At 45.5% G+C, this 27,055-nt stretch overlaps 1 protein-coding gene across 1 annotated transcript in view; it reads right to left on the bottom strand.

Moving 5' to 3' along the window:
- Positions 1-27,055, bottom strand: part of adisspb (adipose secreted signaling protein b) — a 148,001-nt gene that overhangs the window by 84,523 nt on the left and 36,423 nt on the right. The window contains exon 2 of the mRNA XM_078224256.1: positions 21,244-21,386. Within this exon, the coding sequence (XP_078080382.1) occupies positions 21,244-21,386 (143 nt within the window). The remainder of the gene's footprint in view (positions 1-21,243; positions 21,387-27,055) is intronic.

The following is a 27,055-nucleotide window of genomic DNA, read 5'->3' as shown; positions in this document are numbered from 1 at the left end:
GCAGACAACACACACACACTTGCCTGCGAACGTGCAAGCTCTTTACTGTCACCATTCTATACAATATATCCAACAGGAAACTCCAGTGAAACCTCTTCATTTAGTGAATGGTGTGAATATGGAACTGGCTATCACACGAAGTATCCTGAAACAGACAGGATAGGGGCGTGAGGCAGAAAGGAATCGAGGGATATATTGGTTGGGTGAGATGAGATATGGTGAGAGGAGGCTTGTGTAGAGCATAAACACTGAAAGGCTTGCTTTTGTGCTGTCCTATTTATATTTAGCAATCACTGAGGCCTCAGTTGAAAGTTTGCTAAGCATTCCTTATAATTTGCTGAAACTAAACCCATGTTCTTATCAATCATTGTTTAGTTTACCTTTGTTGAACTTTCCACTCTTTGTCCTCTTCTAAACACGACAGAGTCCCTGTTGGATCCGCTTCCTCGGGTAGCTGCCGTGTCCATCACCATGTCAATTACTAGGGGGCATAGGGTTAAGGTGCGAGGGGCAAGGTTTAAAGGAGATGTACGAGGCAAGTTTTGTTTTACACAGAGGGTGGTGGGTGCCTGAACTCTCTGCCGGGGGAGGTAGTGGAAGCAAATACGATGGTGAGTTTGAAAGGGCGTCTTGACAAATACATGAATAGAATGGGAATAGAGTGATGTGGTCCCCGGAAGAGTAGGGGGTTTTAGTTCAGTTGGGCAGGATGATCAATGCAGGCTTGGAGGGCCGAAGGGCCTGTTCCTGTGCTATATTGTTCTTTGGTATGTCCAACTGTCTATTCCTGCCTGTGGTTGGCTGGCTGTTCAACTGTAAGAGGCAGATGATGCAGCCATTCACCATGTCTACACACACAAATGCGCATTGCATAGAGTGTCGTTTACTCACCAACTGGCTTGGGAATCCCTCCCCAGTGATCACGATCAAATGGGATGGGTTTGTCTCTTTCTCTCTTTCTCCCCCCCCCCTCCCGAGATGAGGAGGAATTTCTTCAGCCAGAGGATGGTGACTCTGTGGAATTCATTGCCACAGAAGGCTGTGGAGGCCAGGTCATTGAGTGTCTTTAAGACGCAAAAAGGTTCTTGATTGGTAAAAGGATCAAAGGTTATGGGGGAAAGGCGGGAGAATGAGGTTGAGAAACTTATCAGCCATGATTGAATGGTGGAACAGACTCGATGGGCTCACCATTTGTTTTCCCACCTATTTTTGTGTCCTCTACAAACTTGGCAATCATACATTCACTTCCCTCATCCCAAGTAAGGAATATATATTGTAAATAATTGTGGTCTTAGCAATGATCCCTTGGAACTCCACTCGTTACAGGTGTTGTCATCCTGAAAATGCCCTTCTTATCCCGATTCTGTCTTCTATCAGTTAGCCAATCCTCTATCCATGCTAATATGCTCGCCCCAACACTATGGACTCTTATCTTAAGTATCTTTTTGTGCGGTACCTTATCAAACACTTTTTGGAAATCCAAGTATATTACATCTACTGGTTCCCCTCAATCTATCCTGCTCATTAGGTGAAGGTGGTGGTGAGCTGCCTTCTTGAATTGCTGCAGTCCATGTTCTGTGGGTTGACCCCACAATGCCATTAGGGAGGGAGTTGAGGATTTTGACCCAGTGACTGCAAAGGAACGGCAATATATTTCCAAATCAGGATGGCGAGTGGCTTGGAGGGGAACTTGCAGGTGGCGGTGTTCCCATTTATCTGCTGCCCCTTAAAAAAAAAGTTTCCTTGTCCTTCTAGATGGAAGCGGTCATGGGTTTGGAAGGTGCTGTCTCAGGATCTTTGATTAATTGCTGCAGTACCATCTTGTAGATAGTACACACTGCTGCTACTGAGCAGCGGTGGTGGAGGGAGTGAATGTTTGTAGATGTGGTGCCAATCCAGCGGGCTGCTTTGTCCTGGATGGTGTCAAGCTTCTTGTGTCTTGTTGGAGCTGCACCCATCCAGACAAGTGGAGAGTATTCCATCATACCCCTGACTTGTAGATGGTAGATAGGCTCTGGGGATTCAGGAGGTTAGTTACTCACCGCAGTATTCCTAGCCTCTGACCTGCTCTTGTAGCCACTGTTTGTGGTGAGTCCAGTTGAATTTCTGGTCAATGGTGACCCAAAGGCTGTTGACAGTGGGGGGATACAGTGATGGTTACACCATTGAATGTCAAGGGGCGGTAGTTAGAGTGTTTCTTATTGGTGATGGTCATTGCCTGGCACGAACGTTACTTGCCACTTGTCAGCCCAAGCCAGGTATTGTCCAGATCTTGTTGCATTTGAACATGGACTGCTTCAGTATCGGAGGAGTCATGAATGGTGCTGAACATCCCCACTTCTGACTTTATGGAGGGAAGGTCATTGACTAAGCAGCTGAAGATTCTTGGGCCTAGAACACTACCCTGAGGAACTCCTGCAGAGATGTCCTAGGGCTGAGATGACTGACCCTCCACAACCAAAACCTTCTTCCTTTGTGCCAGGTATGACCAGCAGAGAGTTTGCCCCAATACCCATTGATTCCAGTTTCACTAGGGCTCTTGATGCCACACTCGGTCAAATGTGGCCTTGATGTCAAGGGCTATCACTTTCACCTCACCTCACTCTGCACAAATAGAAACTAGAAGCAGGAGTAGGCCATTTGAGCCTGCTCCACCATTCATTTTGACATCAAATTCAATATCCTGATTCCCCCTCCTTCCCCTATGTCCCTTTAGTCCCAAGGAGCTATATCTAATTTCTTCTTGAAATAATCAACATTTTGACCTCAGCTACATTCTGTAGTAGTGAATTCACACATTCACCACCCTCTGGGTGAAGAAATTTCTCCTCACCTCAGTTCTAAAAGGTTTACTCCTTATCCTCAAACTATGACCCCTAGTTCTGAACTCCCTCACCATTGGGAACATTCTTTCTGAATCTACCATGTCAGAATGTTATAAGTTTCTATGAGATCCCCTCTCACTTTTCTAAACACCACTGAATATAATCCTAACCGATTTAGCCTCTCCTCGTTTAACAGACCCATCATCCCAGGAATCAGCCGGATAAAACCTTCACTGTATTCCCTCTATAGCAAGGACATCCTTCCTCAGATAAGGACACCAGAACTGCACACAATACTCCTGGTGTGGCCTCACCAAAGCCCTGTACAATTGCAGCAAAACATCCCTGTACTCAAGATGCTCTGCAATGAAGGCCAATATACCATTGGCCTGATTTGCTGCCTGCTAAACCTGCGTGCTTACTTTCAGCGACTGATGCGTGAGGACACCAAGGTCTTGCTGAGTATCCACCTCTCTCAATTTACACCCATTCAAATAATAACCTGCCTTCCTATTTTTGCTATGGCGACTGAGTGTTTCCAGCACTTTCTATTGAGCTTATATAGCATCTATTACTTAATAAAAACATCCCAAGATATTCACAGGACCATTGGCCCACACAATATGTTACATGAAAGAGATATTAGGGCTCACAACAAAACGTTTGGTTAAATCAAAAAGAATAGGTTTTTAAAGAGTTTCTTAAAGGGGGAAAACAGAGGTGGAGAGACTTAAGGAACTCCCGTGCTTTGGGCCTCCACTACGGAGGGCACAGCTGCAAATGGTGGCATGGTTAAAATTGGGGACGTTCAGGATGTCAGAACTGGAGGAACATAGGATACCTCATCGGCTTATAGGGATGGAGCAGGCTACAAAGATAGGAAGAGGTGAGACCATGGTGGGAGTAAAAACAATGAGAATCTTAAAGCTGAAGTATTGCCAGACGAGAAAAAAACCCATGGATCTCAACAAACACAAAAGTGATGGGTGCATGGTTCTTGACACAAGTTAGGACATAAGCAGAAGCATTCTGGATAAGATGGAGGGCAGATGGAAGACAATGAGGGAGTCTCTGCATTACATGTTCACATTTTGATTGTGGGATATATGCAATGAATGTGGCTTCAATGATGTCTAACTTAATGTCGTCACAACGAACATAAGAGAAGTAGGCCATTCTTCCCTATCTATGTGTCAGCACAGTAAACAGTCTCACAACACCAGGTTAAAGTCCAACAGGTTTATTTGATTGGACTTTAACCTGGTGTTGAGAGACTACTTACTGTGCCCACCCCAGTCCAACGCTGGCAACTCCACATCATATCTTTGTCTCATCTGTAAGTTTATGCTTTCAGTCACCTCATCGTAGCCTTTGATATAAATTGCAAAAAGTTGAAGCCCCAGCACAGACCCCTGCAGGACTCCACTCATCACACCCCATCAGAAAAATACCCATTTATGCATACTCTGATTTCTGCCAGTCTATCCATGCTGATTTATGTTACCCCCTTTTACATTCTGCAATAGCTTGATGTGGCACCTTGGCAAATGCTTTCTGGAAATCAAGCTATAGGCTCCCCTTTATTCTTCAAAGAACTCCAATAAATTGAACACGATTTCCATTTCACAGAACCCTGCTGACTCTTCTCAATTACCTTGAATTTCTTTAAGCGCTCAGCTATAACCTCCTTAATGATGAATTCTAACACCTTCTCCACGACAGGCATCAAGCTAATTGGCCTATCGTTTCCTGCCTCGTTCCCTTCTTGAATAGAGGGGTTATATTTGTTACTTTTCAGTCTGATGGAACCTTTCCAAAATCTAGTGAGTTTTGAAAAATTATCAGCGCACCTACTACCTCGTTAGTCACCTCTTTTCAGACCCAAGGATGGGGTGGCACAGTAGTTAGCACTGCTGCCTCACAGCGCCAGTTATCCAGGTTCAATTCCGGCTTCAGATCACTGTCTGTGTGGAATCTGCACGTTCTCCCTGTGTCTGCATGGGTTTCCTCCCACAGTCCAAAGATATGCGGGTTAGGTTGATTAGCTCTGCGAAATTGTCCCTTAGTGACAGGAGGATTGGCAGGGTAAGTGTGTGGAATTACGGGAATAGGGCCTGGGTGGGATTGTGGTTGGTGCCGACTCGATGGGCCCACTGGCCTCCTTCTGAATTCTCCAATTCCATAATTCCATCGGGGCTGAGACACATGTCAGCCCACAGCTCCATCAGTTTGCCCAGTACCATTTCCCTCATGGTTACAGTTTCAAAGAGCTCCTCTTTCCCTTCTGATTTACAGCTATTACTGGAATGTTTGGATCCTCCATAGTGAAGGCAGAAGCAAAATATTTGTTCATTTTATCTGCCATTTCCTTATTATCTACTATTAACTGGGGAGGTGGTGGCATCATGGTATTGTCACTGGACTAGTAATCCAGAGACCCAGAGTAATGTTCACACAGATGGTGAAATTTGAATTCAATAAAAATCTGGAATTAAGAATCTACTGTTGACCATGAAAACATTGTAGATTGTTGGAAAAACCCATCTAATTCACTAACGTCCTTTAGGGAAGGAAATCTGCCGTCCTTACCTGGTCTTCCCTACATGTGACTCCAGACCCACAGCAATGTGGTTGACTCTCAACTGCCCTCGGGCAACTAGGGATGGGCAATAAATGTTGACCAGCCAGCGACGCCCATGTCCCATGGATGAACTTTTTAAAAATTGGAGCGGGCGAGGGGCGGACAACGGAAGTGTTCATTCACCTCAGGCGGGAATTTCTGGTCTCGCTCCAGAGAGGTCATATAATCCCACTGAGGATCTTACATTTACAGCCAATCCACATATCCTTCTATTCCATTCTCCCTCGCATACCTTGCTAGCTTTCCAATGAAATGCATGAAGTCTGACGGATTCCTTCTTTTACATTATTCTGATCCCCTTTTCATTCTCCCTCCCACTCGAGCTTCCTCAGTTGCCTCATGCTCGAGTACCACTGGAGCCGCCATGACGGTTCACGAGTTGTAGTCATGGGATTAGTTCTGTGAAGACAACAGCACTCCTAACTTGTAAAGAGAGCAGTGGTGTGCTCAGTAAACTCTGCTCCCGCCAAGTGAAGTGATCTCCAGATGTCCAAAATTTTATACTGAAAAACTGAGCAGGGATTTGAGAAACAAGAGGAACAAGGCGGCATGGTGACACAGTGGTTAGCACTGCTGCCTCACCACAACAGGGGTCCAGGTTTGATTCCAACCTCGAATGACTGTGCCTCGAGTCTGCATATTCTCCCCGTGTCTGCGTGAGTTTCCTCCGGGTGCTCCGGTTTCCTCCCACTGTCCAGAGATGTGTGGGTTAGGTGGATTGGCCAGGCTAAATTGTCTCAATGTCAGGGGGATCAACAGGGTAAAGACGGCCATCATCCCAATACAAAAGAAAAGCCAAGCAGTGTGCCTTAATAACTATCGTCCAGTGGCTCTGACATCCATCATTACGAAGTGCTTCGAAAGGTTAGTCATGGCGCGAATCAATTCCAGCCTCCCAGACTACTTGGATCCACTACAGTTTGCCTACTGCCACAACAGGTCCACAGCAGATGCCATCTTCCTGGCCCCGCACTCAACCCCGGAACACCTAGATATCAAAGACATCTCTGTATCGACCACAACTCAGCCTTCAACACCATTATTCCCAAGGAACTCATCTCCAAACTCCAAACCAGCCTCCCATCCATTGACTCCGTCTACACTTCCCGCTGCCTCGGAAAAGCAACCAGTATGTTTAAGGATCCCAGGCACCTTGGACATACCCTCTTCCACCTTCTTCTGTTGGGAAAAAGATACAAAAGTCTGAGGTCACATCCAACCGACTCAAGAACGGCTTCTTCCCTGCTGCCATCAGACTTTTGAATGGACCTACCTCGCATTAAGTGGATCTTCCTCGACACCCTAGCTATGACTGTAACACTACACGCTCTCCTTTCCTTCTCTACGAACAGTATGCTTTGTCTGTATAGTGGGCAAGAAATAATACTTTTCACTGTGCAATAATGTATGTGATAATAATAAATCAAATCAAAAATACATGGGGTTATAGGGACAGGGCCTGGGTAGGATTGTTGTTGGTGCAGGCTTGATGGGCTCAATGGCCTTCTTCTGCATGCAGGAATTCTATGATTCTATGGAGGGGTGGTGACCAGTGGACAAGACTGAAGGTGATTGGTAAGGAGCCAGAAGTGACATTAAATTTACAGAACAAGTTGTGGTGCCTGGAATGAGCTGCCTGAAACAACAATGGAAGCAGATTCAATCGTACCTTCCCAAAGGCAATTTGCTAAATAATTGAGGAGATAATGACAAGGGTATCGAGAAAGAGCAGGGCAGAGGAATACATTGGCTGGCTCTACGAAAGAGCCAGCACAGGTATGATGACCCAATGGCCTCGGTCTGTGCTGTAGCCTTCTGTGTCTCCAAGTCTAAGCTCAGAACCACGCAGCTACAACTGTTGCAACTCAAATGTACTGATCGATAATTAAGTTTCCAGTGTCCATCAGACACAGGTGAACCAGCACAAATGTTACATCAAAATGAAGGATGCCCAGTTATACCATATTCCAGCACTATTTTAAATCTATTTTCATGATGTGGGCATCACGAGCAAGAGTAGCAATTTTTTTTTTTTATTTGTTCATGGGATGTGGTTCTCTAGCTGGCCAGCATTTATTGCCCATCCCTAATTGTCCTGAACTGAGTGGCTTGCTGGGCCATTTCAGAGGGCAGTTGAGAGTCAACCACATTGAACATCATAACATTCAAGGCTATGGGGCAAGTGCTGGCAGATGAGATTAGGTGGGAGTTCAGGTGTTTCTAATGTGTCGGTGCTGTATGATTCCACACAGCGTGACCCAAGCCGGGAATTGAACCCGGGTCCCTGGCGCTGTGAGGCAGCCATGTTGACCACTGTGCCATCCATAGGTTAGGCTGGAGAAGGGCTGTTCTCCTTGGAGCAAAGGAGATTGAGAGGAGATTAGCAAGATTATGAAAGGTTTTGATGAGGAAGATAACTGAACACTGTTCTTATGATATAATGGCTTAAGGACTAGGATTTAAAGCTTCAACCAAGAGGAAGGTGAGGAGGATTTTTTTTAAAGCAGCGAATGGTAAAGACATGGAACTCGAAGGTGACACAAATAGAGATGATCAATGGATTTCAAAAGGAAATTGATTGGGGGCAGGGGGGGCAGTGGTGGCATCATGGTAATGTCGCTGGCCCAGGCTCTGGGCGACAGGTTCGAATCCCACCCTGGCAGCTAGTGGAATTTAAATTCAATTAATAAACATATTGAACTCCATTTTTAAACATTTGTAACTGAAAGCCAATCCCAGTAATGATGAAACTATAATCCATTGTCGATGAAGCCCATCTGGTTCACTGATGTCTTTTCGGGAAGGAAATCTGCCGTCCTTACCTGGTCTGGCCTACATGTGACTCTAGATCCACAGCAATGCAGATAACTCTCAACTGATCAAGGTCAATAAGGGACACCCAGCAAATGCTGGTGCTTGACAGAGATACCCAACTAAAATTTCAGGACTATGGGGATAGAACAGGGAATGGGGCAGATGGACTTATTCTGGAGAGCCGGTGTGAGTGCACATCGAATCCCGACAGTACTGGAGGCCATTCAGCCCATCAAGTCTGCACCGACTCTGAAAAAGCATCTTACCCAGGCCATATCCCCAAAACCCAGCATATTTACCCCACTAATCCCCCTAACCTACATATCTTGAGAGACTAAGGGATAATTTAGCATGACCAATCCACCTAACATTCACACCTTTGGACCGTGCGCGGAAACCGGAGCACCCGGAGGAAACCCACGCAGACACGGGGAGGACGTGCAGTCTCCGCACAGACAGTGACTCGAGGCCGGATTTGAACTCAAATCCCTGGTGCTGTGAGGCAGCAGTGCTAACCACTGTGCCGCAGAACAACATCTTTGTACAGTCAGTACAGCACTTCAACAACCTCTCTGCAGCTTACCTCATGCAGAACACAGATGCAAAACATGTGCAAACTGTAAGCAGCACAGACAATGGACAGAATTTTAAATTTATTTTCCCATCTTTCTTGTGGAACGTGAAACACTGATACCTGAAGGTAAAGCAAGTGCTGCCTTTTGAAATCAAATAGATTTAAAACGACTAACAGCAGCCAGCATAATGAACAGTTAACCGGGATAACGAGTTTTAGAATACATGATGGGTTCAAAAGAGCTTTTAAAAATAAATAAATTCAGATATTGAATGCAAAACCCATAATTGCGAGAGAGCAACAAGGTTGGAGAGGAGGAGTAAGAATAATCATTACCAGAACCAGGCTGCATCAGTGCCGAAAGGCTGCAGCTGTTTGTGTTCCAGTCAAGCTCACGAAGTGCGCTCATTTTCTGATCCGGCAACTTAAAGCCTTCTAGAGGACTTAACACCGAGCTCCTCAGTTTCAGACCATGAACTCTGTTCCCCACTCTTATTCTTTTTTTCCCTCCCTGGTTGGGGGGGGGGGGGGGGGGGGGGGGGGGGGGGGGGGGGGGGGGGTAATCCGGGGTTAAACCTCCCCCCCCCCTCACCTTGAACCTATGACCCCTCGTGAACGTCAGCACCGACCTGGGAAAAGCTTCCCACCGTTCACCCTATGCTTTTCATCAGTGTGTGTGTGGAGTCTCTACGTCTCCACACGTACGTCTGTACGTCCTCCCCATGTCTGTGTGGGTTTCCTCCCACAGTCCGAAGACATGCGGGTTAGGTGCATTGGCCATGTGGAGGGATTAGCAGAGTAAACATGTGGGGTTATGTGGATAGGGCCTCGGTGGGATTGTTGTAAGTGCAGACTCGATGGGCCGAATGGTCTCCTTCTGCACTGGTCGGATTCTGTGATTCTGGTGCTGGTCTGAATCTCTTTTCCCCCATGTTTTTAATTTCAGATAAGAACTGTTCGTTATTCTGTCATTACCACACTCTGGACAACAGCTTTAGTTTTACTGCAAACACTGCCACTCCCTTTGCCTTTTGCTCCCTGACATCTTTGTCATTTAATCTCTTTGACCCTCTGACCTTCCCTGTTCTCCCTCCTCATCCACTCCACTTTTCAACTGTGTAAAATCCATCACATTTCTGCCTTCATGTATCATATTCAAATCAAAACGTTAACTTTTATTTTATTCGTTTGTGGGATATGGGCATTGCTGGCTGGCCAGCATTTATTGCCCATCCCTAGTTGCCCTTGAGAAGGTGGTGGTGAGCTGCCTTCTTGAATTGCTGCAGTCCATGTGCTGTGGGTTGACCCACAATGCCGTTAGGGGGGAATTCAAGGATTTTGACCCAGCGACTGTGAAGGAACAGCGATATATTTCCAAGTCAGGATGGTGAGTGGCTTGGAGGGGAACTTGCAGGTGGTGGTGTTCCCGTGTATCTGCTGCCCTTGTCCTTCTGGATGGAAGTGGTCGTGGGTTTGGAAGGTGCTGTCTAAGGATCTTTGGTGAATTGCTGCAGTGCATCTTGTAGATAGTACACACTGCGGCTACTGAGCGTCAGTGGTGGAGGGATTGAATTTTTTGTCGATGTGATGCCAATCAAGTGGGCTGCTTTGTCCTGGATGGTGTCGAGCTTCTTGTGTTGTTGGAGCTGCACCCATCCAGGCAAGTGGAATGTATTCTATCATATTCCTGACTTGTGCCTTGTAGATGGTGGATAGTCTCTGGGGAGTCCAGAGGTGAGTTACTCGCCGCAGTATTCCTAGCCTCTCACCTCTTGTAGCCACTGTGTTTGTGGGAGTCTAGTTGAGTTTCTGGGCAATGGTAACCCCAAGGATGGTGACAGTGGGGGATTCAATGATGGTAACACTATTGAATGTCAAGGGGCAAGGTTAGAGTGTCTCTCATTGGTGATGGTCATTGCCTGGCATTTGTGTGGCATGAATGTTATTTGCCACCCCAAGCCAGGGTATTGTCCAGATCTTGTTGCATTTGAACATGGACAGCTTCAGTATCGGAGTTGTCGCATATGATGCTGAACGTTGTTCGCCAATGATTGCACATCCCCACTTCTGACTTTATGATGGAGGGAAGGTCATTGATGAAGCAGCTGAAGATTGTTGGGCCTAGAACACTACCCTGAGGGACTCCTGCAGAGACGTCCTAGGGCTGAGATGACTGACCCTCCACAACCACCTTCCTATGCACCAGGTATGACTCCCAACCAGCAGAGAGTTTGCCCCCTGTACCCATCGATTCCAGTTTCCTCGGGCTCCTTGATGCTACACTCGGTCGAATGTGGTCTTGATGAAAAGGCTGTCACTGTCACCTCACCTCTCTGCACAAATAGAAACTAGAAGTAGGAGTAGGCCATCCACCCCTTTGAGCCTGCTCAGTCATTCATTTTGATCATGGCCGTTCATCGAATTCAACATCCTGATCCCTTCTCTCCCCCCCCCCCCCTTTAGCCCAAGAGCTAACTAATCTATTCTTCTCGAAATCACACGACGTTTTGGCCTCAGCCATTCTGTGGTAATGATACCACACATTCACCACCATCTGGGTGAAGAAATTTCTTCTCATCTCAGTCCGAACAGGTTTACCCCTTATCCTCAACTATGACCCCTAGTTCTGGACTCCCCCACCATTGGGAACATTCGTTCTGAATCTATCCTGTCTAATCTTGTTCGAATTTTATAAGTTTCTATGAGATCCCCTCTCACTTTTCTGAACTTCAGTAAATATAATCCTAACCGACGTAGTCTCTCCACATATGACAGACTTGCCATCCCAGGAATCAGCCTGGTAAACATTTGTTGTACTCTCTCTATAGCAGTGTTCCCAAAGGGTGCGGTGCACCACACTGGTGCAGCGAGAGAGGATGGCAAGTGTGGTGGGAAGATTAAAGGACAAACAAAGAAACATTTAACAAGCATTTTATACTTTCTGGATGTCCCATGATCATATTATAAAGCAGTTGCGTTCTATGTTATGAATCAAGCACTGCTAGTGTTTTTTTTTGTTTTTGAATTTTTGAATGTATTTATCAATAAAAAATTCAGTGTGGCGCGAGCAAATTTTTATTCCGAAAGTGCGGCCCAGTGAAAAAAGTTTGGGAACCACTGCTCTATAGCAAGGATATCCTTCCTCAGATAAGGATACCAGAATGCACACAATACTCCAGGTGTGGCCTCACCAAAGCCCTGTACAATTGCAGCAAAACATCCCTATTCCTATACTCAAGTGATCTTGCAATGAAGGCCAATATACCATTTGCCTTCTTTACTGCCTGCTGTATCTGCGTGCTTACTTTCAGCGACTGATGCATGAGGACATCAAGGTCTTGCTGAATATTCACCTGCGTCAATTTACACCCATTCAAATAATAACCTGCCTTCCTATTTTTGCTATGGCGACTGAGTGTTTCCAGCACTTTCTATTGAGCTTATATAGCATCTATTACTTAATAAAACATCCCAAGATATTCACAGGACCATTGGCCCACACAATGTTACATGAAAGATATTAGAGCTGACAAAAAGCTTGGTTAAAACAGAAAGAATAGGTTTTTAAAGAGTTTCTTAAAGGGGGAAAACAGAGGTGGAGAGACTTAAGGAACTCCCGTGCTTTGGGCCTCCGCTACTGAGGACACAGCTGCAAATGGTGGCATGGTTAAAATTGGGGACGTTCAGGATGTCAGAACTGGAGGAACATAGGATACCTCGTCGGCTTATAGGGATGGGGCAGGCTACAAAGATAGGAAGAGGCGAGACCATGGAGGGAGTAAAAACAATGAGAATCTTAAAGCTGAAGTATTGCCAGACGAGAAAAACCCATGGATCTCAACAAACACAAGAGTGATGGGTGCATGGTTCTTGACACAAGTTAGGACATAAGCAGAAGCATTCTGGATAAGACGGAGGGCAGATGGAAGACAATTAGGGAGTCTCTGCATTACATGTTCACATTTTGATTGTGGGATATATGCAATGAATGTGGCTTCAATGATGTCTAACTTAATGTTGTCACAACGAACATAAGAGAAGTAGGCCATTCTTCCCTATCTATGTGTCAGCACAGTGTCTCACAACACCAGGTTAAAGTCCAACAGATTTATTTGATTGGACTTTAACCTGGTGTTGAGAGACTACTTACTGTGCCCACCCCAGTCCAACGCTGGCAACTCCACATCATATCTTTGTCTCATCTGTAAGTTTATGCTTTCAGTCACCTCAAAGCCTTTGATATAAATTGCAAAAAGTTGAAGCCCCAGCACAGACCCCTGTGGGACTCCACTCATCACATCCTGCCAATCAGAAAAATGCCCATTTATGCATACTCTTATTTCTGCCAGTCTATCCATGCTGATTTATGTTACCCCCTTTTACATTCTGCAATAACCTTTGATGTGGCACCTTGTCAAATGCCTTCTGGAAATCAAGCTATAGGCTCCCCTTTATTCTTCAAAGAACTCCAATAAATGAAACATGATATCCATTTCACAAAACCATGCTGACTCTTCTCAATTACCTTGAATTTCTTTAAAGAGGTTATAGCCGAGTGCTTAATGATGAATTCTAACACCTTCCCTATGACAGGCGTCAAGCTAATTGGCCTATCATTTCCTGCCTCGTTCCCTTCTTGAATAGAGGGGTTAGATTTGCTACTTTTCAGTCTGATGGAACCTTTCCAGAATCTAGTGAGTTTTGGAAAAATTAATACCAACAAACCTACTACCTCGTTAGCCACCTCTTTTCAGACCCAAGGATGAGGTGGCACAGTAGTTAGCCCTGCTGCCTCACAGCACCAAAGAACAACAAAGAACAAAAAACAGTACAGCACAGGAAACAGGCCCTTCGGCCCTCCAAGCCTGTGCCGCTCCTTGGTCCAACTAGACCAATCGTTTGTATCCCTCCATTCCCAGGCTGCTCATGTGACTATCCAGGTAAGTCTTAAACGATGTCAGCGTGCCTGCCTCCACCACCCTACTTGGCAGCGCATTCCAGGCCCCCACCACCCTCTGTGTAAAAAACGTCCCTCTGATGTCTGAGTTATACTTCGCCCCTCTCGGCTTGAGCCCGTGACCCCTCGTGATCGTCACCTCCGACCTGGGAAAAAGCTTCCCACTGTTCACCCTATCTATACCCTTCATAATCTTGTATACCTCTATTAGATCTCCCCTCATTCTCCGTCTTTCCAAGGAGAACAACCCCAGTCTACCCAATCTCTCCTCATAGCCAAGACCCTCCATACCAGGCAACATCCTGGTAAACCTTCTCTGCACTCTCTCCAATGCCTCCACGTCCTTCTGGTAGTGCGGCGACCAGAACTGGACGCAGTACTCCAAACGTGGCCTAACCAGCGTTCTATACAGTTGCATCATCAGACTCCAGCTTTTATACTCTATACCCCGTCCTATAAAGGCAAGCATACCATATGCCTTCTTCACCACCTTCTCCACCTGTGTTGCCACCTTCAAGGATTTGTGGACTTGCACACCTAGGTCCCTCTGTGTTTCTATACTCCTGATGACTCTGCCATTTATTGTATAACTCCTCCCTACATTATTTCTTCCAAAATGCATCACCAGTTATCCAGATTCAATTCCGGCCTTGGGTCACTGTCTGTGTAGAGTCTGCACATTCTCCCCGTGTTTGCGTGGGTTTCCTCTGGGTGCTCTGTCTTCCTCCACAGTCCAAAGATGTGCGGGTTAGGTTGATTAGCCATGCTAAATTGTCCCTTAGTGTCAGGGGGTTTAGCAGGGTAAATACATGGGGTTACGGGAATAGGGCCTGGGTGGGATTGTGGTTGGTGCAGACTCAATGGGCCAAATGGCCTCCTTCTGAATTTTCTAATTCTACGAATTCCATCGGGGCTGAGAGACATGTCAGCCCACAGCTCCATCAGTTTGCTCAGTAACATTTCCCTCATGGTTACAGTTTCAAAGAGCTCCTCTTTCCCTTCTGCTTTACAGCTATTACTGGAATGTTTGGATCCTCCATAGTGAAGGCAGAAGCAAAATATTTGTTCATTTTATCTGCCATTTCCTTATTATCTACTATTAACTTGGGAGGCGGTGGTATCGTGGTATTGTCACTGGACTAGTAATCCAGAGACCCAGAGTAATGTTCACACATTATTGTGGAATTTGAATTCAATAAAAATCTGGAATTAAAAAAGTCTAATAATGACCATGTTGATTGTTGTAAAAACCCATCTGGTTCCCTAATATCCTTTAGGGAAAGAAATCTGCTGTCCTTACCTGGTCTGGCCTACATGTGACTCCAGACCCACAGCAACGTGGTTGACTCTCAACTGCCCCTTCAAGGACAATTAGGAATGGGCAATAGATGCTGGCCCCGCCAGTGATGCCCACATCACATGAATGAATAAAAACCTCCATATTGTCACACTCTAAAATGACCACCACTCACTTAAACTTACTCTTTTCCTTTTTAAATTCTTGCAGAAACTCTTGCTATCCAGTTTTCATTGCCAGCCACCTTCCTCTCATACTCTAATTTGTTTTTCCTTATTAACCCTTTAGTCTTTCTCTGCCATTCTTCATATTGACAGTCCTCTGACCTGCCACTTGCCTTTACGCAGTTGTATGTTTTTTTTCCCCCTTCATTTTGGTGCTTTCCATCAAGTCTGCACTGACTCTCCAACAGAGCATCCCACCCAGGCCCCACTCCGTAACCCCATGTATTTACCTTGGGACACTATGGGGTAAATTTAGCATGGCCAACCCACCGACACATCTTTGGAATGAGGGGGGAAACTGGAGCACCAGGAGGAAACCCATGGACACGGGGAGAATGTCCCAACAGTCACTCAGGACTGGAATCGAGCCTGGATCCCTGGCGCTGTGAGGGCAGTAGTGGTAACCACTGTGTCACCCTCTGAGCTCAAAGATGTGTGGGTTAGGCGAATTGGCCATACCAAGTTTCCTTAATTGGAGTAGAATCATAGAAACCCTACAGTGCAGAAGGAGGCCAAATCGGCCCACCGAGCCTGCAAGATCATGCACAATGACAACCATTTTGCAAACAAAGCTCTGTACACAGTGAAGTGAGTGAAGGTGAATTGGTTTCCCTCATGTGGAGATGCTGGCATTGGACTGGGGTAGGCACAGTAAGTAGTCTCAACACCAGGTTAAAGTCCAACAGGTTTATTTGCTACCAAATTAACCTATTGGACTTTAACCTGGTGTTGAGAGACTACTTACTGTGGTTTCCCTCACAATAGCTGTGGAGGGCTGTTATTCGGAGCACTGGAAGAACTTCCTCTCCCAGATTTACACAGGATATACAGGACAGCCCAACTCGTCTGTGTACACAAATCTACTGAGCCTCAGCTTTTTGATACATCTTTTGATTTTTATCGCGTGTAACCATCTTGTTTCCATTTGAAAACATCCAAACTATTTGCCTCAACCACAGTAGAAAGTTTCACATTCCAACCACACTCTGCATCATAGAATCTCTGTAGTGCAAATATAGGCCATTCAGCCCAACAAGTCTGCACTGACTCTCCAACAGAGCATCCCACCCAGGTCCCACCCCTTGTAGTTACATTGGGACACTATGGGGCAATTTAGCATGGCCAATCCACCTGCACATCTATGGAGTGTGGGAAGAAACCGGAACACCTGGAGGAAACCCATGGACATGGGGAGAACGTCCCCACACAGTGACCCAAGGTTGGAATTGAACCCAGGTCCCTGGTACTATGAGACAGCAGTGCCAGCCACTGTGCCACCCTCTGAGTAAATCCATTTCTCCTTTCTTCCCTATTGGATATATAATCCAGCAGGTCTGGCCACATCTGTTGGGAGAAACAGAATGAATATTTCAGGCCAATTTCAGAACTCCTGTTTCTCTCTCTACAGACACGGCCGGATTTTTCCAGCATTTTCTGTCGTTATTTCAGATTTCCAGCATCTGCACGGTTTTGCTTTTGTATTGGTGGACCATAGTTTTGAGATCTTTCTCATCCACCCTGTCCACCCCAGTTAGAGTCGTAAAGTTCTTTATTAGGTCCCCTCTCAGCCTTAGAACATAGAAAGCCACAGCACAAACAGGCCCTTCGGCCCACAAGTTGCACCAATCATATCCCTACCTCTAGGCCTATCTATAGCCCTCAATCCCATTAAATCCCATGTACTCATCCAGAAGTCTCTTAAAAGACCCCAACGAGTTTGCCTCCACCACCACCGACGTCAGCCGATTCCACTCACCCACCACCCTCTGAGTGAAAAACTTACCCCTGACATCTCCTCTGTACCTACCCCCCAGCACCTTAAACCTGTGTCCTCTCGTAGCAACCATTTCAGCCCTTGGAAATAGCCTCTGAGAGTCTACCCTATCCAGACCTCTCAACATCTTGTAAACCTCTATCAGGTCACCTCTCATCCTTCGTCTCTCCAGGGAGAAGAGACCAAGCTCCCTCAACCTATCCTCATAAGGCATGCCCCCCAATCCAGGCAACATCCTTGTAAATCTCCTCTGCACCCTTTCAATGGCTTCAACATCTTTCCTGTAATGAGGTGACCAGAACTGCGCGCAGTACTCCAAGTGGGGTCTAACCAGGGTCCTATAAAGCTGCAGCATTATCTCCCGACTCCTAAACTCAATCCCTCGATTAATGAAGGCTAGTACGCCGTACGCCTTCTTGACCGCATCCTCCACCTGCGAGGCCGATTTAAGAGTCCTATGGACCCGGACCCCAAGGTCCTTCTGATCCTCTACACTGCTAAGAATGGTACCCTTCATATTATACTGCTGCTTCATCCCATTGGATCTGCCAAAATGGATCACTACACACTTATCCCCTTACGTTTTAAAATAAATCTTAGCCAAGCTCTTAAATCTTTCTTGATAGCTGCAATCTCAGTCCCGCTGCTATTCTTGTTCTTGCCATTGTTCCCATGTTATTTTTATAGGACAGATGACAGATTTGTGCACAATACTCCAAATGCAGCCTGACCAAGGCAGTATACAATTTTTAGACCATATAATTTTCACAATCCACCTGACAGGCACAGGGAGACCAGTTATTACACTTACATAGAAAATAGAAGCAGGAGTAGACCATTCGGCCCTTCGAGCCTGCTCTGCCATTCATTTTGATCATGGAATTCAATATCCTGATCCCCCCCCCCCCATATCCCTTTAGCCCCAAGAGCTATATCTAATTTCTTTTGGAAATCACACAATGTTTTGGCCTCAACTACATTCTGTGGGAGTGAATTCCACACATTCACCACCCTCGTGAGGAGAAATTTCTTCACCCACTCAGTTCTAAAAGGTTTACCCCTTATCCTCAAACTATGACCCCTAGTTCTGGACTCCCCCACCATCAGGAACATTCTTTCTGAATTTACTCTGTCTAAACCGGTTGGAATTTTATAAGTTTCTATGAGATCCCCTCTCTCTTCTAAACTCCAGTGAATCAAATCCTAACAGACTTAGTCTCCCCTCATATGAGACCTGCCATCCCAGGAATCAGCCTGGTAAACCTTCGCTGCACTCTCTACAGCAAGGACATCCTTCCTCAGATAAGGACAACAAAACTGTACACAATACTCCAGGTGTGGCCTCAGACAGTACAAAAAAAATCCCTCTTTCTATACTCAAGGTCGCTATGAAGGTCAATACACCATTTGCCTTCTTCAAGGCCTGCTGTATCTGCTCGCTACTTTCAGCGACTGATGCACAAGGACACCAAGATTACACTGATAATCCACATCCCTCAGAATCCCTACAGTGCAGGAGGCTGCTATTTGGCCCATTGAGTCTGCACCAGCACCAATCCCACCCAGACCCTCTTGCTGTAACCCCACATATATACCCTGCTAATTCCCCTGACACTAAGGGGTAATTTAGTGGTTAGCACTGCTGCCTCACAGCATCAGGGACCCGGGTTGGGTCACTGTCTGTCTGGAATTTGCACATTTCTGTGTCTGCGTGGGTTTCCTCCGGGTGCTCCGGTTTCCTCCCACAGTCTGAAAGACGTGCTGGTTAAGGTGCATTGACCCGAACAGGCGTCGGAGTGTGGCAACTAGGGGGAATTTCACAGTAACTTCATTGCAGTGTTAATACAAGCCTTATTTGTGACACTAATAAATCAACTTTCAATTTAGCATGATCAACCTAATCTTTGGACTATAGGAGGAAACTGGAGCACCCGGAGGAAACCCACGCAGACATGGGGAGAACATGCAAATTCCACACAGAGTGCTCAGAGGATAGAATTGAACCCGGGACCCTGGCGCTGCGAGGCAGCAGCAGTGTTTCTCATCCGTGTTTTCCAAACCCTAGCCCTCCCTTCCTTTAATCTCTTCCTGTCCCATTTATTTCTAATCCCTACTTGTGCTGCGATACAGGTGAGTGCCACCTCAGGGGACTGTGCAGTGCTAGTGACAATGCTGTGGGATTGGATTCACATGGAGTCCAGGCAGGGCTCAAGGGCAGCAAGTGTCTGCCTCTAAAGAACCAGTTGGGATTTTACAACTACTTTATCCCGTGACCCATCTTTAATATTGCTTTAAGAGCCTTCTCTGCTTAATTTGTCTCCTTACTTTGAAGACGAATGCCTCCTTCAGTGCTCCTTCTTATTCCAAAAGACCCCAATGCACAAGTTGTTTCTTCTAATATTTATATACAAAATAGGAGAAGTAGGCCATTCGGCTCCTTGAGCATGCTCCACCGTTCCATAAAGTCATAGCTAATCGGTTTTGAATTCCAAATTCCCCATGTACCTCCCGATAACCTTTGATTCCCTTGCTGAACAAGAATCTACCTCTTCTTTAAGAATATTCAGTGACCCCACTTCCACTGCCTTCTGAGACAGAGTTCCAAGGTCACACAACCCTGAAGAGAAAATAATTCTTCTCATCTGTCTCAAAAGGGTGACCCCTAATTTTAAAACAGTGCCCCCTAGTCCTGGACTCAAGAGGAAACATCCTTTGCCCGTCCACCTTGTCAAGACCATTCGGGATCTTTTAGGCTTCAATCAACTTGTTGGGTCCATTCATTCGTTTGAATAGACGAGGGGACAGCACTTGGTACGAGTTTTAGAATGGTTTTCTTTTATTGAACAGAACTTAAGATTAACATGACAGAGGCAGTAAAAACGCGAACTTGGAGACTAGCTTCTCAGCCAGGCTCTGTACTGAACTGGAATGCACAACAGAACTAGATCTCAAACTGAAAACACACACACTAAAATCCAACTATATTTCAACCCTTATCTTGTTATTGGAAGTGTCTTCCGTAGTCTGTCTCCGTCTTAGAAAAACAATCCTTGCAGCTGCTGTTATTGAATAACTTGCTTGTCTGCATTGTGTACCCTTTAGGAATGCAGTCAATTTCTAGCTAACCTTTAGCCTTCTCATTCTACATGCAGTCAATTGTCCAGCTGAGCAGAGTTAGTTGCACAGGCAAAAATATCTTAAAATGAAGTCTCTGCATAGACTGACGCAAACAGGGCTAAGCATACACAAGATCTCTCACCAGTCATCCCTTACTCTTCTACTCTCCAGTGGAAACAAGCCCAGTCTGTCCAACCTTTCCTCATAAGCAAACCTGCTCATTCCAGGTATCAATCTACTATAACCCATGCCTCAAGAATGTATCGAAAGCCAACTTTGCCAGTTCCTATTATAGGCTTTTAAATATTAAAATAGCTAAAATTTAAAAGTTAAAGGTTATTTATTAGTCACGAGTAGGCTTACATTAATACTGCAATGAAGTTACTGTGAAAATCCCCTAGTCGCCACTCTGGCACCTGCTCGGTTATACCGAGGGAAAATTTAGCATGACCAATGCATCTAACCAGCACGTCATTCGGACTGTGGGAGGAAACTGGAGCGCCTAGAGGAAATCCATGCAGACACGGGGAGAACATGCAGATTCCACACAGATAGTGACCCAAGCATGGGAATCGAACCCAAGTCCCTGGCACAGTGAGGCAGCAGTGCTAACCACTGTGCAATTGATTGGGAATAGTAATAAGTCTCACAACACCAGATTAAAGTCCAACAGGTGCATTTGGGATCATCAGCTTTCAGAGCGCTGCTCCTTCATCAGGTGAGCCACCTAATGAAGGAGCAGCGCTCTGAAAGCTCGTGATCCCAAATACACCTGTTGGACTTTAGTCTGGTGTTGTGAGGCTTATTACTATGTCCACCCCAGTCCAACACCAGCATCTCCACATCACTGATAGGGAAGGGAGAGAACATGGCAATCCATAAGGGAAAAAAGCAGTAATACGAGGAAATAAGAATACTGGTCTCTAATGGCCCTGTAGACTAGAAATAAATGGCAACTTTGCTGACCTCCACCTCCCGAGATTGAATGTTTAAAATAACAAGCCATGAGTTTGATCTCACCTTCACTAAAAAACTCCCATCATCCTCTTGGGTCACCATGACAACAGAGTCATGCAATTTCTCTTCAAAGTGAACATGATTGGCTGTGCCCTCGTCATGGCTCTCGGCTCCGAAACGAACGCCACCAGCTTTGGGCTTTGTACCTGGAGACACAAAAGGCAGAGAAATGGAAATAAATTACCATAACAGTTCAGGACAGAGAGAGTGAGAGAGATATTCACCATTAACTCCTTCAGCACCAGCCTGAGAGCAACTCCATTGTGTGACCGGTTAGGCAACTAGCCCGTTCACAACCTTTTCCCAGTAAAACTAAAAAAGATCACACCGGTTATGTCAAGTTATGAAGCAAAAAAATAAAATTCCTACTTGTAATCCACTCCAAGCTAAACAGGATGGAACCAAAATTACTTCAATGAGAGTTCACCATACTTCTCCCCAAGGCAATTATGGAACTATGACAAAAGAAATGCCTCAAATATGGAACTGAAATTTAGCTGAGCACTAACTAAATGAGTCATAAAATATTAAATAGATTTCAGATGATTTGTTCTGCTGGGCTCATTGGTTTTGCTGAATGATTAAGTAGTATGTGCCCAGACTTTCAAGAGTTTACAATGACAGATGAATGTCATTGTATAAAATCTATTTACAATTGTCAAAGCCTTAGAATCATAGAGGTCTACAGCATGGAAACAGTCCCTTCAGCCCAACTTGTCCACGCCACCCAGTTTTTAACCACTAAGCCAGCCTCAATTACCCATATCCCTCTATACCCATCTTACCATGCAACTGTCTAAATGCTTTTTAAAAGCCAAAATTGTACCCACCTCTATGACTGCCTCTGGCAGCTCCTTCCATATACTCACCACCCTCTGAAAACGTTGCCCCTCTGGACCCTTTTGTATCTCCCCCCCTCAAACCTATGTCCTCTAGTTTTGGATTCCCTACCTTTGGAAAAAAGATAGACTATCTAGCCGATCTGTGCCCCTCATTATTTTACAGATCTCTATAAGATCACCCCTCAGCCTCCTACGCTTCAGAGAAAAAAGTCCCAGTCTATCCTTCTAACTCAAACCATCAAGTCCCAGTAGCATCCTAGTAAATCTTTTCTGCACTCTTTCTAGTTTAATAATATCCTTTCTATAATAGGGTGACCAGAACTGTACACAGTATTCCAAGTGTAGCCTCGCCAATATCTTGTACAGCATCAACAAAACCCAACCCCTGTATTCAATGTTCTGACCAATGAAACCAAGCATGCAGAATGCCTTCTTCACCACTCTGTCCACCTGCGACTCCAATTTCAAGGAGCTATGAACCTGTACCCAAAGATCTCTTTGTTCTGTCTGTAACTCTCCCCAAGACCCTACCATTAACTGAGTAGGTCCTTCCCCGATCTGATCTACCAAAATGCATCACCTCACATTTATCTAAATTAAACTCCATCTGCCATTCATCAGCCCACTGGTCCAATTAATCATAAGAACATAAGAAATAGGAGCAGGAGTAGGCCATCTAGCCCCTCGAGCCTGCCCCGCCATTCAATAAGATCATGGCTGATCTGACGTGGATCAGTACCACTTACCCACCTGATCCCCATAACCCTCAATTCCCTTACCGCTCAGGAACCCATCCATCCGCGCTTTAAACATATTCAGCGAGGTAGCCTCCACCACCTCAGTGGGCAGAGAATTCCAGAGATTCACCACCCGCTGGGAGAAGAAGTTCCTCCTCAACTCTGTCTTAAACCGACCCCCCTTTATTTTGAGGCTGTGTCCTCTAGTTTTAACTTCCTTACTAAGTGGAAAGAATCTCTCCGCCTCCACCCTATCCAGCCCCCGCATTATCTTATAAGTCTCCATAAGATCCCCCCTCATCCTTCTAAACTCCAACGAGTACAAACCCAATCTCCTCAGCCTCTCCTCATAATCCAAACCCCTCATCTCCGGTATCAACCTGGTGAACCTTCTCTGCACTCCCTCCAATGCCAATATATCCTTCCTCATATAAGGGGACCAATACTGCACACAGTATTCCAGCTGCGGCCTCACCAATGCCCTGTACAGGTGCATCAAGACATCCCTGCTTTTATATTCTATCCCCCTCGCGATATAGGCCAACATCCCATTTGCCTTCTTGATCACCTGTTGTACCTGCAGACTGGGCTTTTGCGTCTCATGCACAAGGACCCCCAGGTCCCTTTGCACGGTAGCATGTTTTAATTTGTTTCCATTGAGATAGTAATCCCATTTGTTATTATTTCCTCCAAAGTGTATAACCTCGCATTTCTCAACGTTATACTCCATTTGCCATATCCTCGCCCACTCACTCAGCCTGTCCAAATCTCTCTGCAGATCTTCTCCGTCCTCCACACGATTCACTTTTCCACTTATCTTTGTGTCGTCTGCAAACTTCGTTACCCTACACTCCGTCCCCTCCTCTAGGTCATCTATATAAATGGTAAATAGTTGCGGCCCGAGTACCGATCCCTGCGGCACGCCACTAGTTACCTTCCTCCAACCGGAAAAACAACCATTTATTCCGACTCTTTGCTTCCTGTCGGATAGCCAGTCCCCAATCCACTTTAACACACTACCCCCAACTCCGTGTGCCCTAATCTTCTTCAGCAGCCTTTTATGGGGCACCTTATCAAACGCCTTTTGGAAATCCAAAAACACCACATCCACCGGTTCTCCTCCATCAACCGCCCTAGTCACATCTTCATAAAAATCCAACATGTTCGTCAAGCACGACTTTCCCCTCATGAATCCATGCTGCGTCTGATTGATCGAACCATTTCTATCCAGATGCCCTGCTATCTCCTCTTTAATAATGGATTCCAGCATTTTCCCTACTACAGAAGTTAAGCTGACCGGCCTATAGTTCCCCGCCTTTTGTCTCCTTCCTTTTTTAAACAGCAGCGTAACATTAACCGTTTTCCAATCAACCGGCACTACCCCAGAATGCAACGAGTTTTGATAAATAATCACTAACGCATCCACTATTACCTCTGACATTTCTTTCAATACCCTGGGATGCATTCCATCCGGACCCGGGGACATGTCCACCTTCAGTCCCATTAGTCTACCCAGCACTGCCTCTCTGGTAACATTAATTGTATTAAGTATTTCTCCTGCTGCCAACCCTCCATCGTTAATATTTGGCAAACTATTTGTGTCCTCCACCGTGAAGACCGACACAAAAAACTTATTTAAAGACTCAGCCATATCCTCATTTCCCACTATTAACTCCCCCCTCTCGTCCTCCAAGGGTCCAACATTCACTCTAGCCACTCTATTCCTTTTTATATATTTATAAAAACTTTTACTATCATTTTTTATATTAATTGCTAGCCTAGCTTCATAGTCTATCCTTCCTTTCTTTATCGCTTTCTTAGTCTCTCTTTGTTGTTTCTTAAATTTTTCCCAATCACTTGTTTCTCCACTATTTTTGGCCACTCTGTACGCAGCTGTTTTTATTTTAATACTCTCCTTTATTTCCTTCGTTATCCACGGCTGGTTCTCCCTTTTCTTACAATCCTTGTTTTTTTCTGGAATATATTTTTGCTGAGAACTGAAAAGGATCTCCTTAAAAATCCTCCACTGTTCCTCAGCTATCCTACCTGCCAGCCTGCTCTCCCAGTCTACCTTAGCCAATTCATCCCTCATCCTATCATATTTCCCTCTGTTCAAACAGAGGACACTGGTTTGGGACCAAACTTTCTCCTCTTCCATCTGAATCAGAAATTCGACCATATTGTGGTCACTAGACCCAAGAGGGTCCTTCCCAATAAGATCCTTAATTCTACCTACCTCGTTACACAATACCAGATCCAAAATAGCTCGTTCCCTCGTCGGTTCCGTAACATGCTGTTCAAGGAAACTATCCCGTTGCAATCCTAGATAACCTTCTTCACTGTCCACTGTGCCACCAATCTTGGCGTCACCTTCAAACTTACTAACAATGCCTCTTAAATTCTCATCCAAATCATTACTATAAATGACAAAGTGGACCCAGTACCGATTCCTGAGGAACACTACTGGTCACAGGTCTCCAGTTTGAAAAACAACCCTCTGTCTTCTGTCATCAAGCCAATTTTGTATCCAATTGGCTACTTCACCATGGATAGAGAGATTTAACCTGATGCAACAACCTACCATGCAGTACCTTGTCAAAGGCCTTGCTAAAGTTCATGTAGACAACATCAACTGCACTGCCCTTGTCTACCTTCTTGGTTACCCCTTCAAAAACTCAATCAAATTTGAGAGACATGATTTTCCACTCTCAATGCCATGCTGACCGTCCCTAATCAGTCCTTGCTTCTCAAAATGCCTGTAGATCCTATCTCTCAGAATACCTTCTATCAACTTACCAACTACAGATGAGACTCACCGGCCTGTAATTCCCAGGCTTTTCCCTGCAACCCTTTTTTAAACAAAGGCACAACATTTGCTATCCTAGTTTTTCTTCATTCATTTACAGGATGCAGGCGTCACTGGCCGGGCCAGCATTTATTGTCTATGCCTAACTACCCTCCATTTCAGGAGGACATTTGAAAGCCAACCACATTGCTGTGGCTCGAGTCACATGTAGGCCAGACCAGGTAAGGACGGCAGATTTCCTTCCCTAAAGGACATTAGTGAGCCAGATGGGTTTTTTCGACAATGGTTTCATGGTCATCATTAAACTCTTAATTCCAGATCTTTATTGAATTCAAATATCACCATCTGCCATGGTGGGATTTGAACCCCGGTTCCCAGATGTTACCCTCGATCTCTGGATTACGAGCCTAGTGACAATACCCACAACACCACTGCCTCCCCCAAGAGGTTATTTTCCTTCTTATTCTTTCACAGGCTAGCATTTGTTGCCCATCCCTAATTGTCCTTGAACTAAGTGGTTTGCTCAGCCAGTTAAGAGTGAACCACATTTTTAAAAATTCATTTCCAGGATGTGGGCATAGATGGTACCACCGCCACTGTTTCAGTGGTGGCGAGATTAAATGTTTGTAGATGTGGTGCCAATCAGTGGGCTGCTTTTTCCTGGATGGTGTCGAGCTTCTTGTGTTGTTGGAGCTGCACCCATCCAGGCAAGTGGAGAGTATTCCATCACACTCCTGACTTGGGTGCCTTGTAGATGGTGGACAAGCTTTGGGGAGTCAGGAGGAGAGAGTTACTCACCGCAGGATTCCTAGCCTCTGACCTGCTCTTGTAGCCAGAGTATTTATATGGCTCGTCCAGTTCAGATTCTGGTCAATGGTAACTGCCAGAATGTTGATAGTGGGGTTCAGCAATGGTAATACAATTAACTGAAGGTCAAGGGGCAATGGTCAAATCCTCTCTTGCTGGAAATGGTCATTGTCTGGCACTTGTAATTCCCACTTGGAAATAAGTGGACGTATTAGTGAGAGGCAACATGGTTTTGTGAAGGGGAGGTCGTGTCTCATGAGCTTGATAGAGTTTTGCGAGGAAGTGACGAAGATGCTTGATGAGGATAAGGCAGTGGATGTTGTCTACATGGACTTCAGTAAGGCCTTTGACAAGGTCCCTCATGGCAGACTGGTGCAGAAGGTGAAGTTGCATGGGATCAGAAGTGAGCTGGCAAGGTGGATACAAAACTGGCTTGGTCAAAGAAGACAGAGGGTAACAGTGGAAGGGTGCATTTCTGAATGGAGGGCTGTGACAAGTGGTGTTCCTCAGGGATCAGTGCTGGGGCTTTTGCTGTTTGATATATAGATATATAGGAAAATGTAACTGATTAGTAAGTTTGTGGATGACACAAAGGTTGGTGGATTTGCAGATAGCGATGAGGA

This window comes from Mustelus asterias, chromosome 1 (genome assembly GCF_964213995.1).
Source record: "Mustelus asterias chromosome 1, sMusAst1.hap1.1, whole genome shotgun sequence".
NCBI classification, from domain to species: domain Eukaryota; kingdom Metazoa; phylum Chordata; class Chondrichthyes; order Carcharhiniformes; family Triakidae; genus Mustelus; species Mustelus asterias.
Note: the sequence above shows the minus strand (reverse complement) of the source record. Positions and strands in the feature narration are given on the sequence as shown.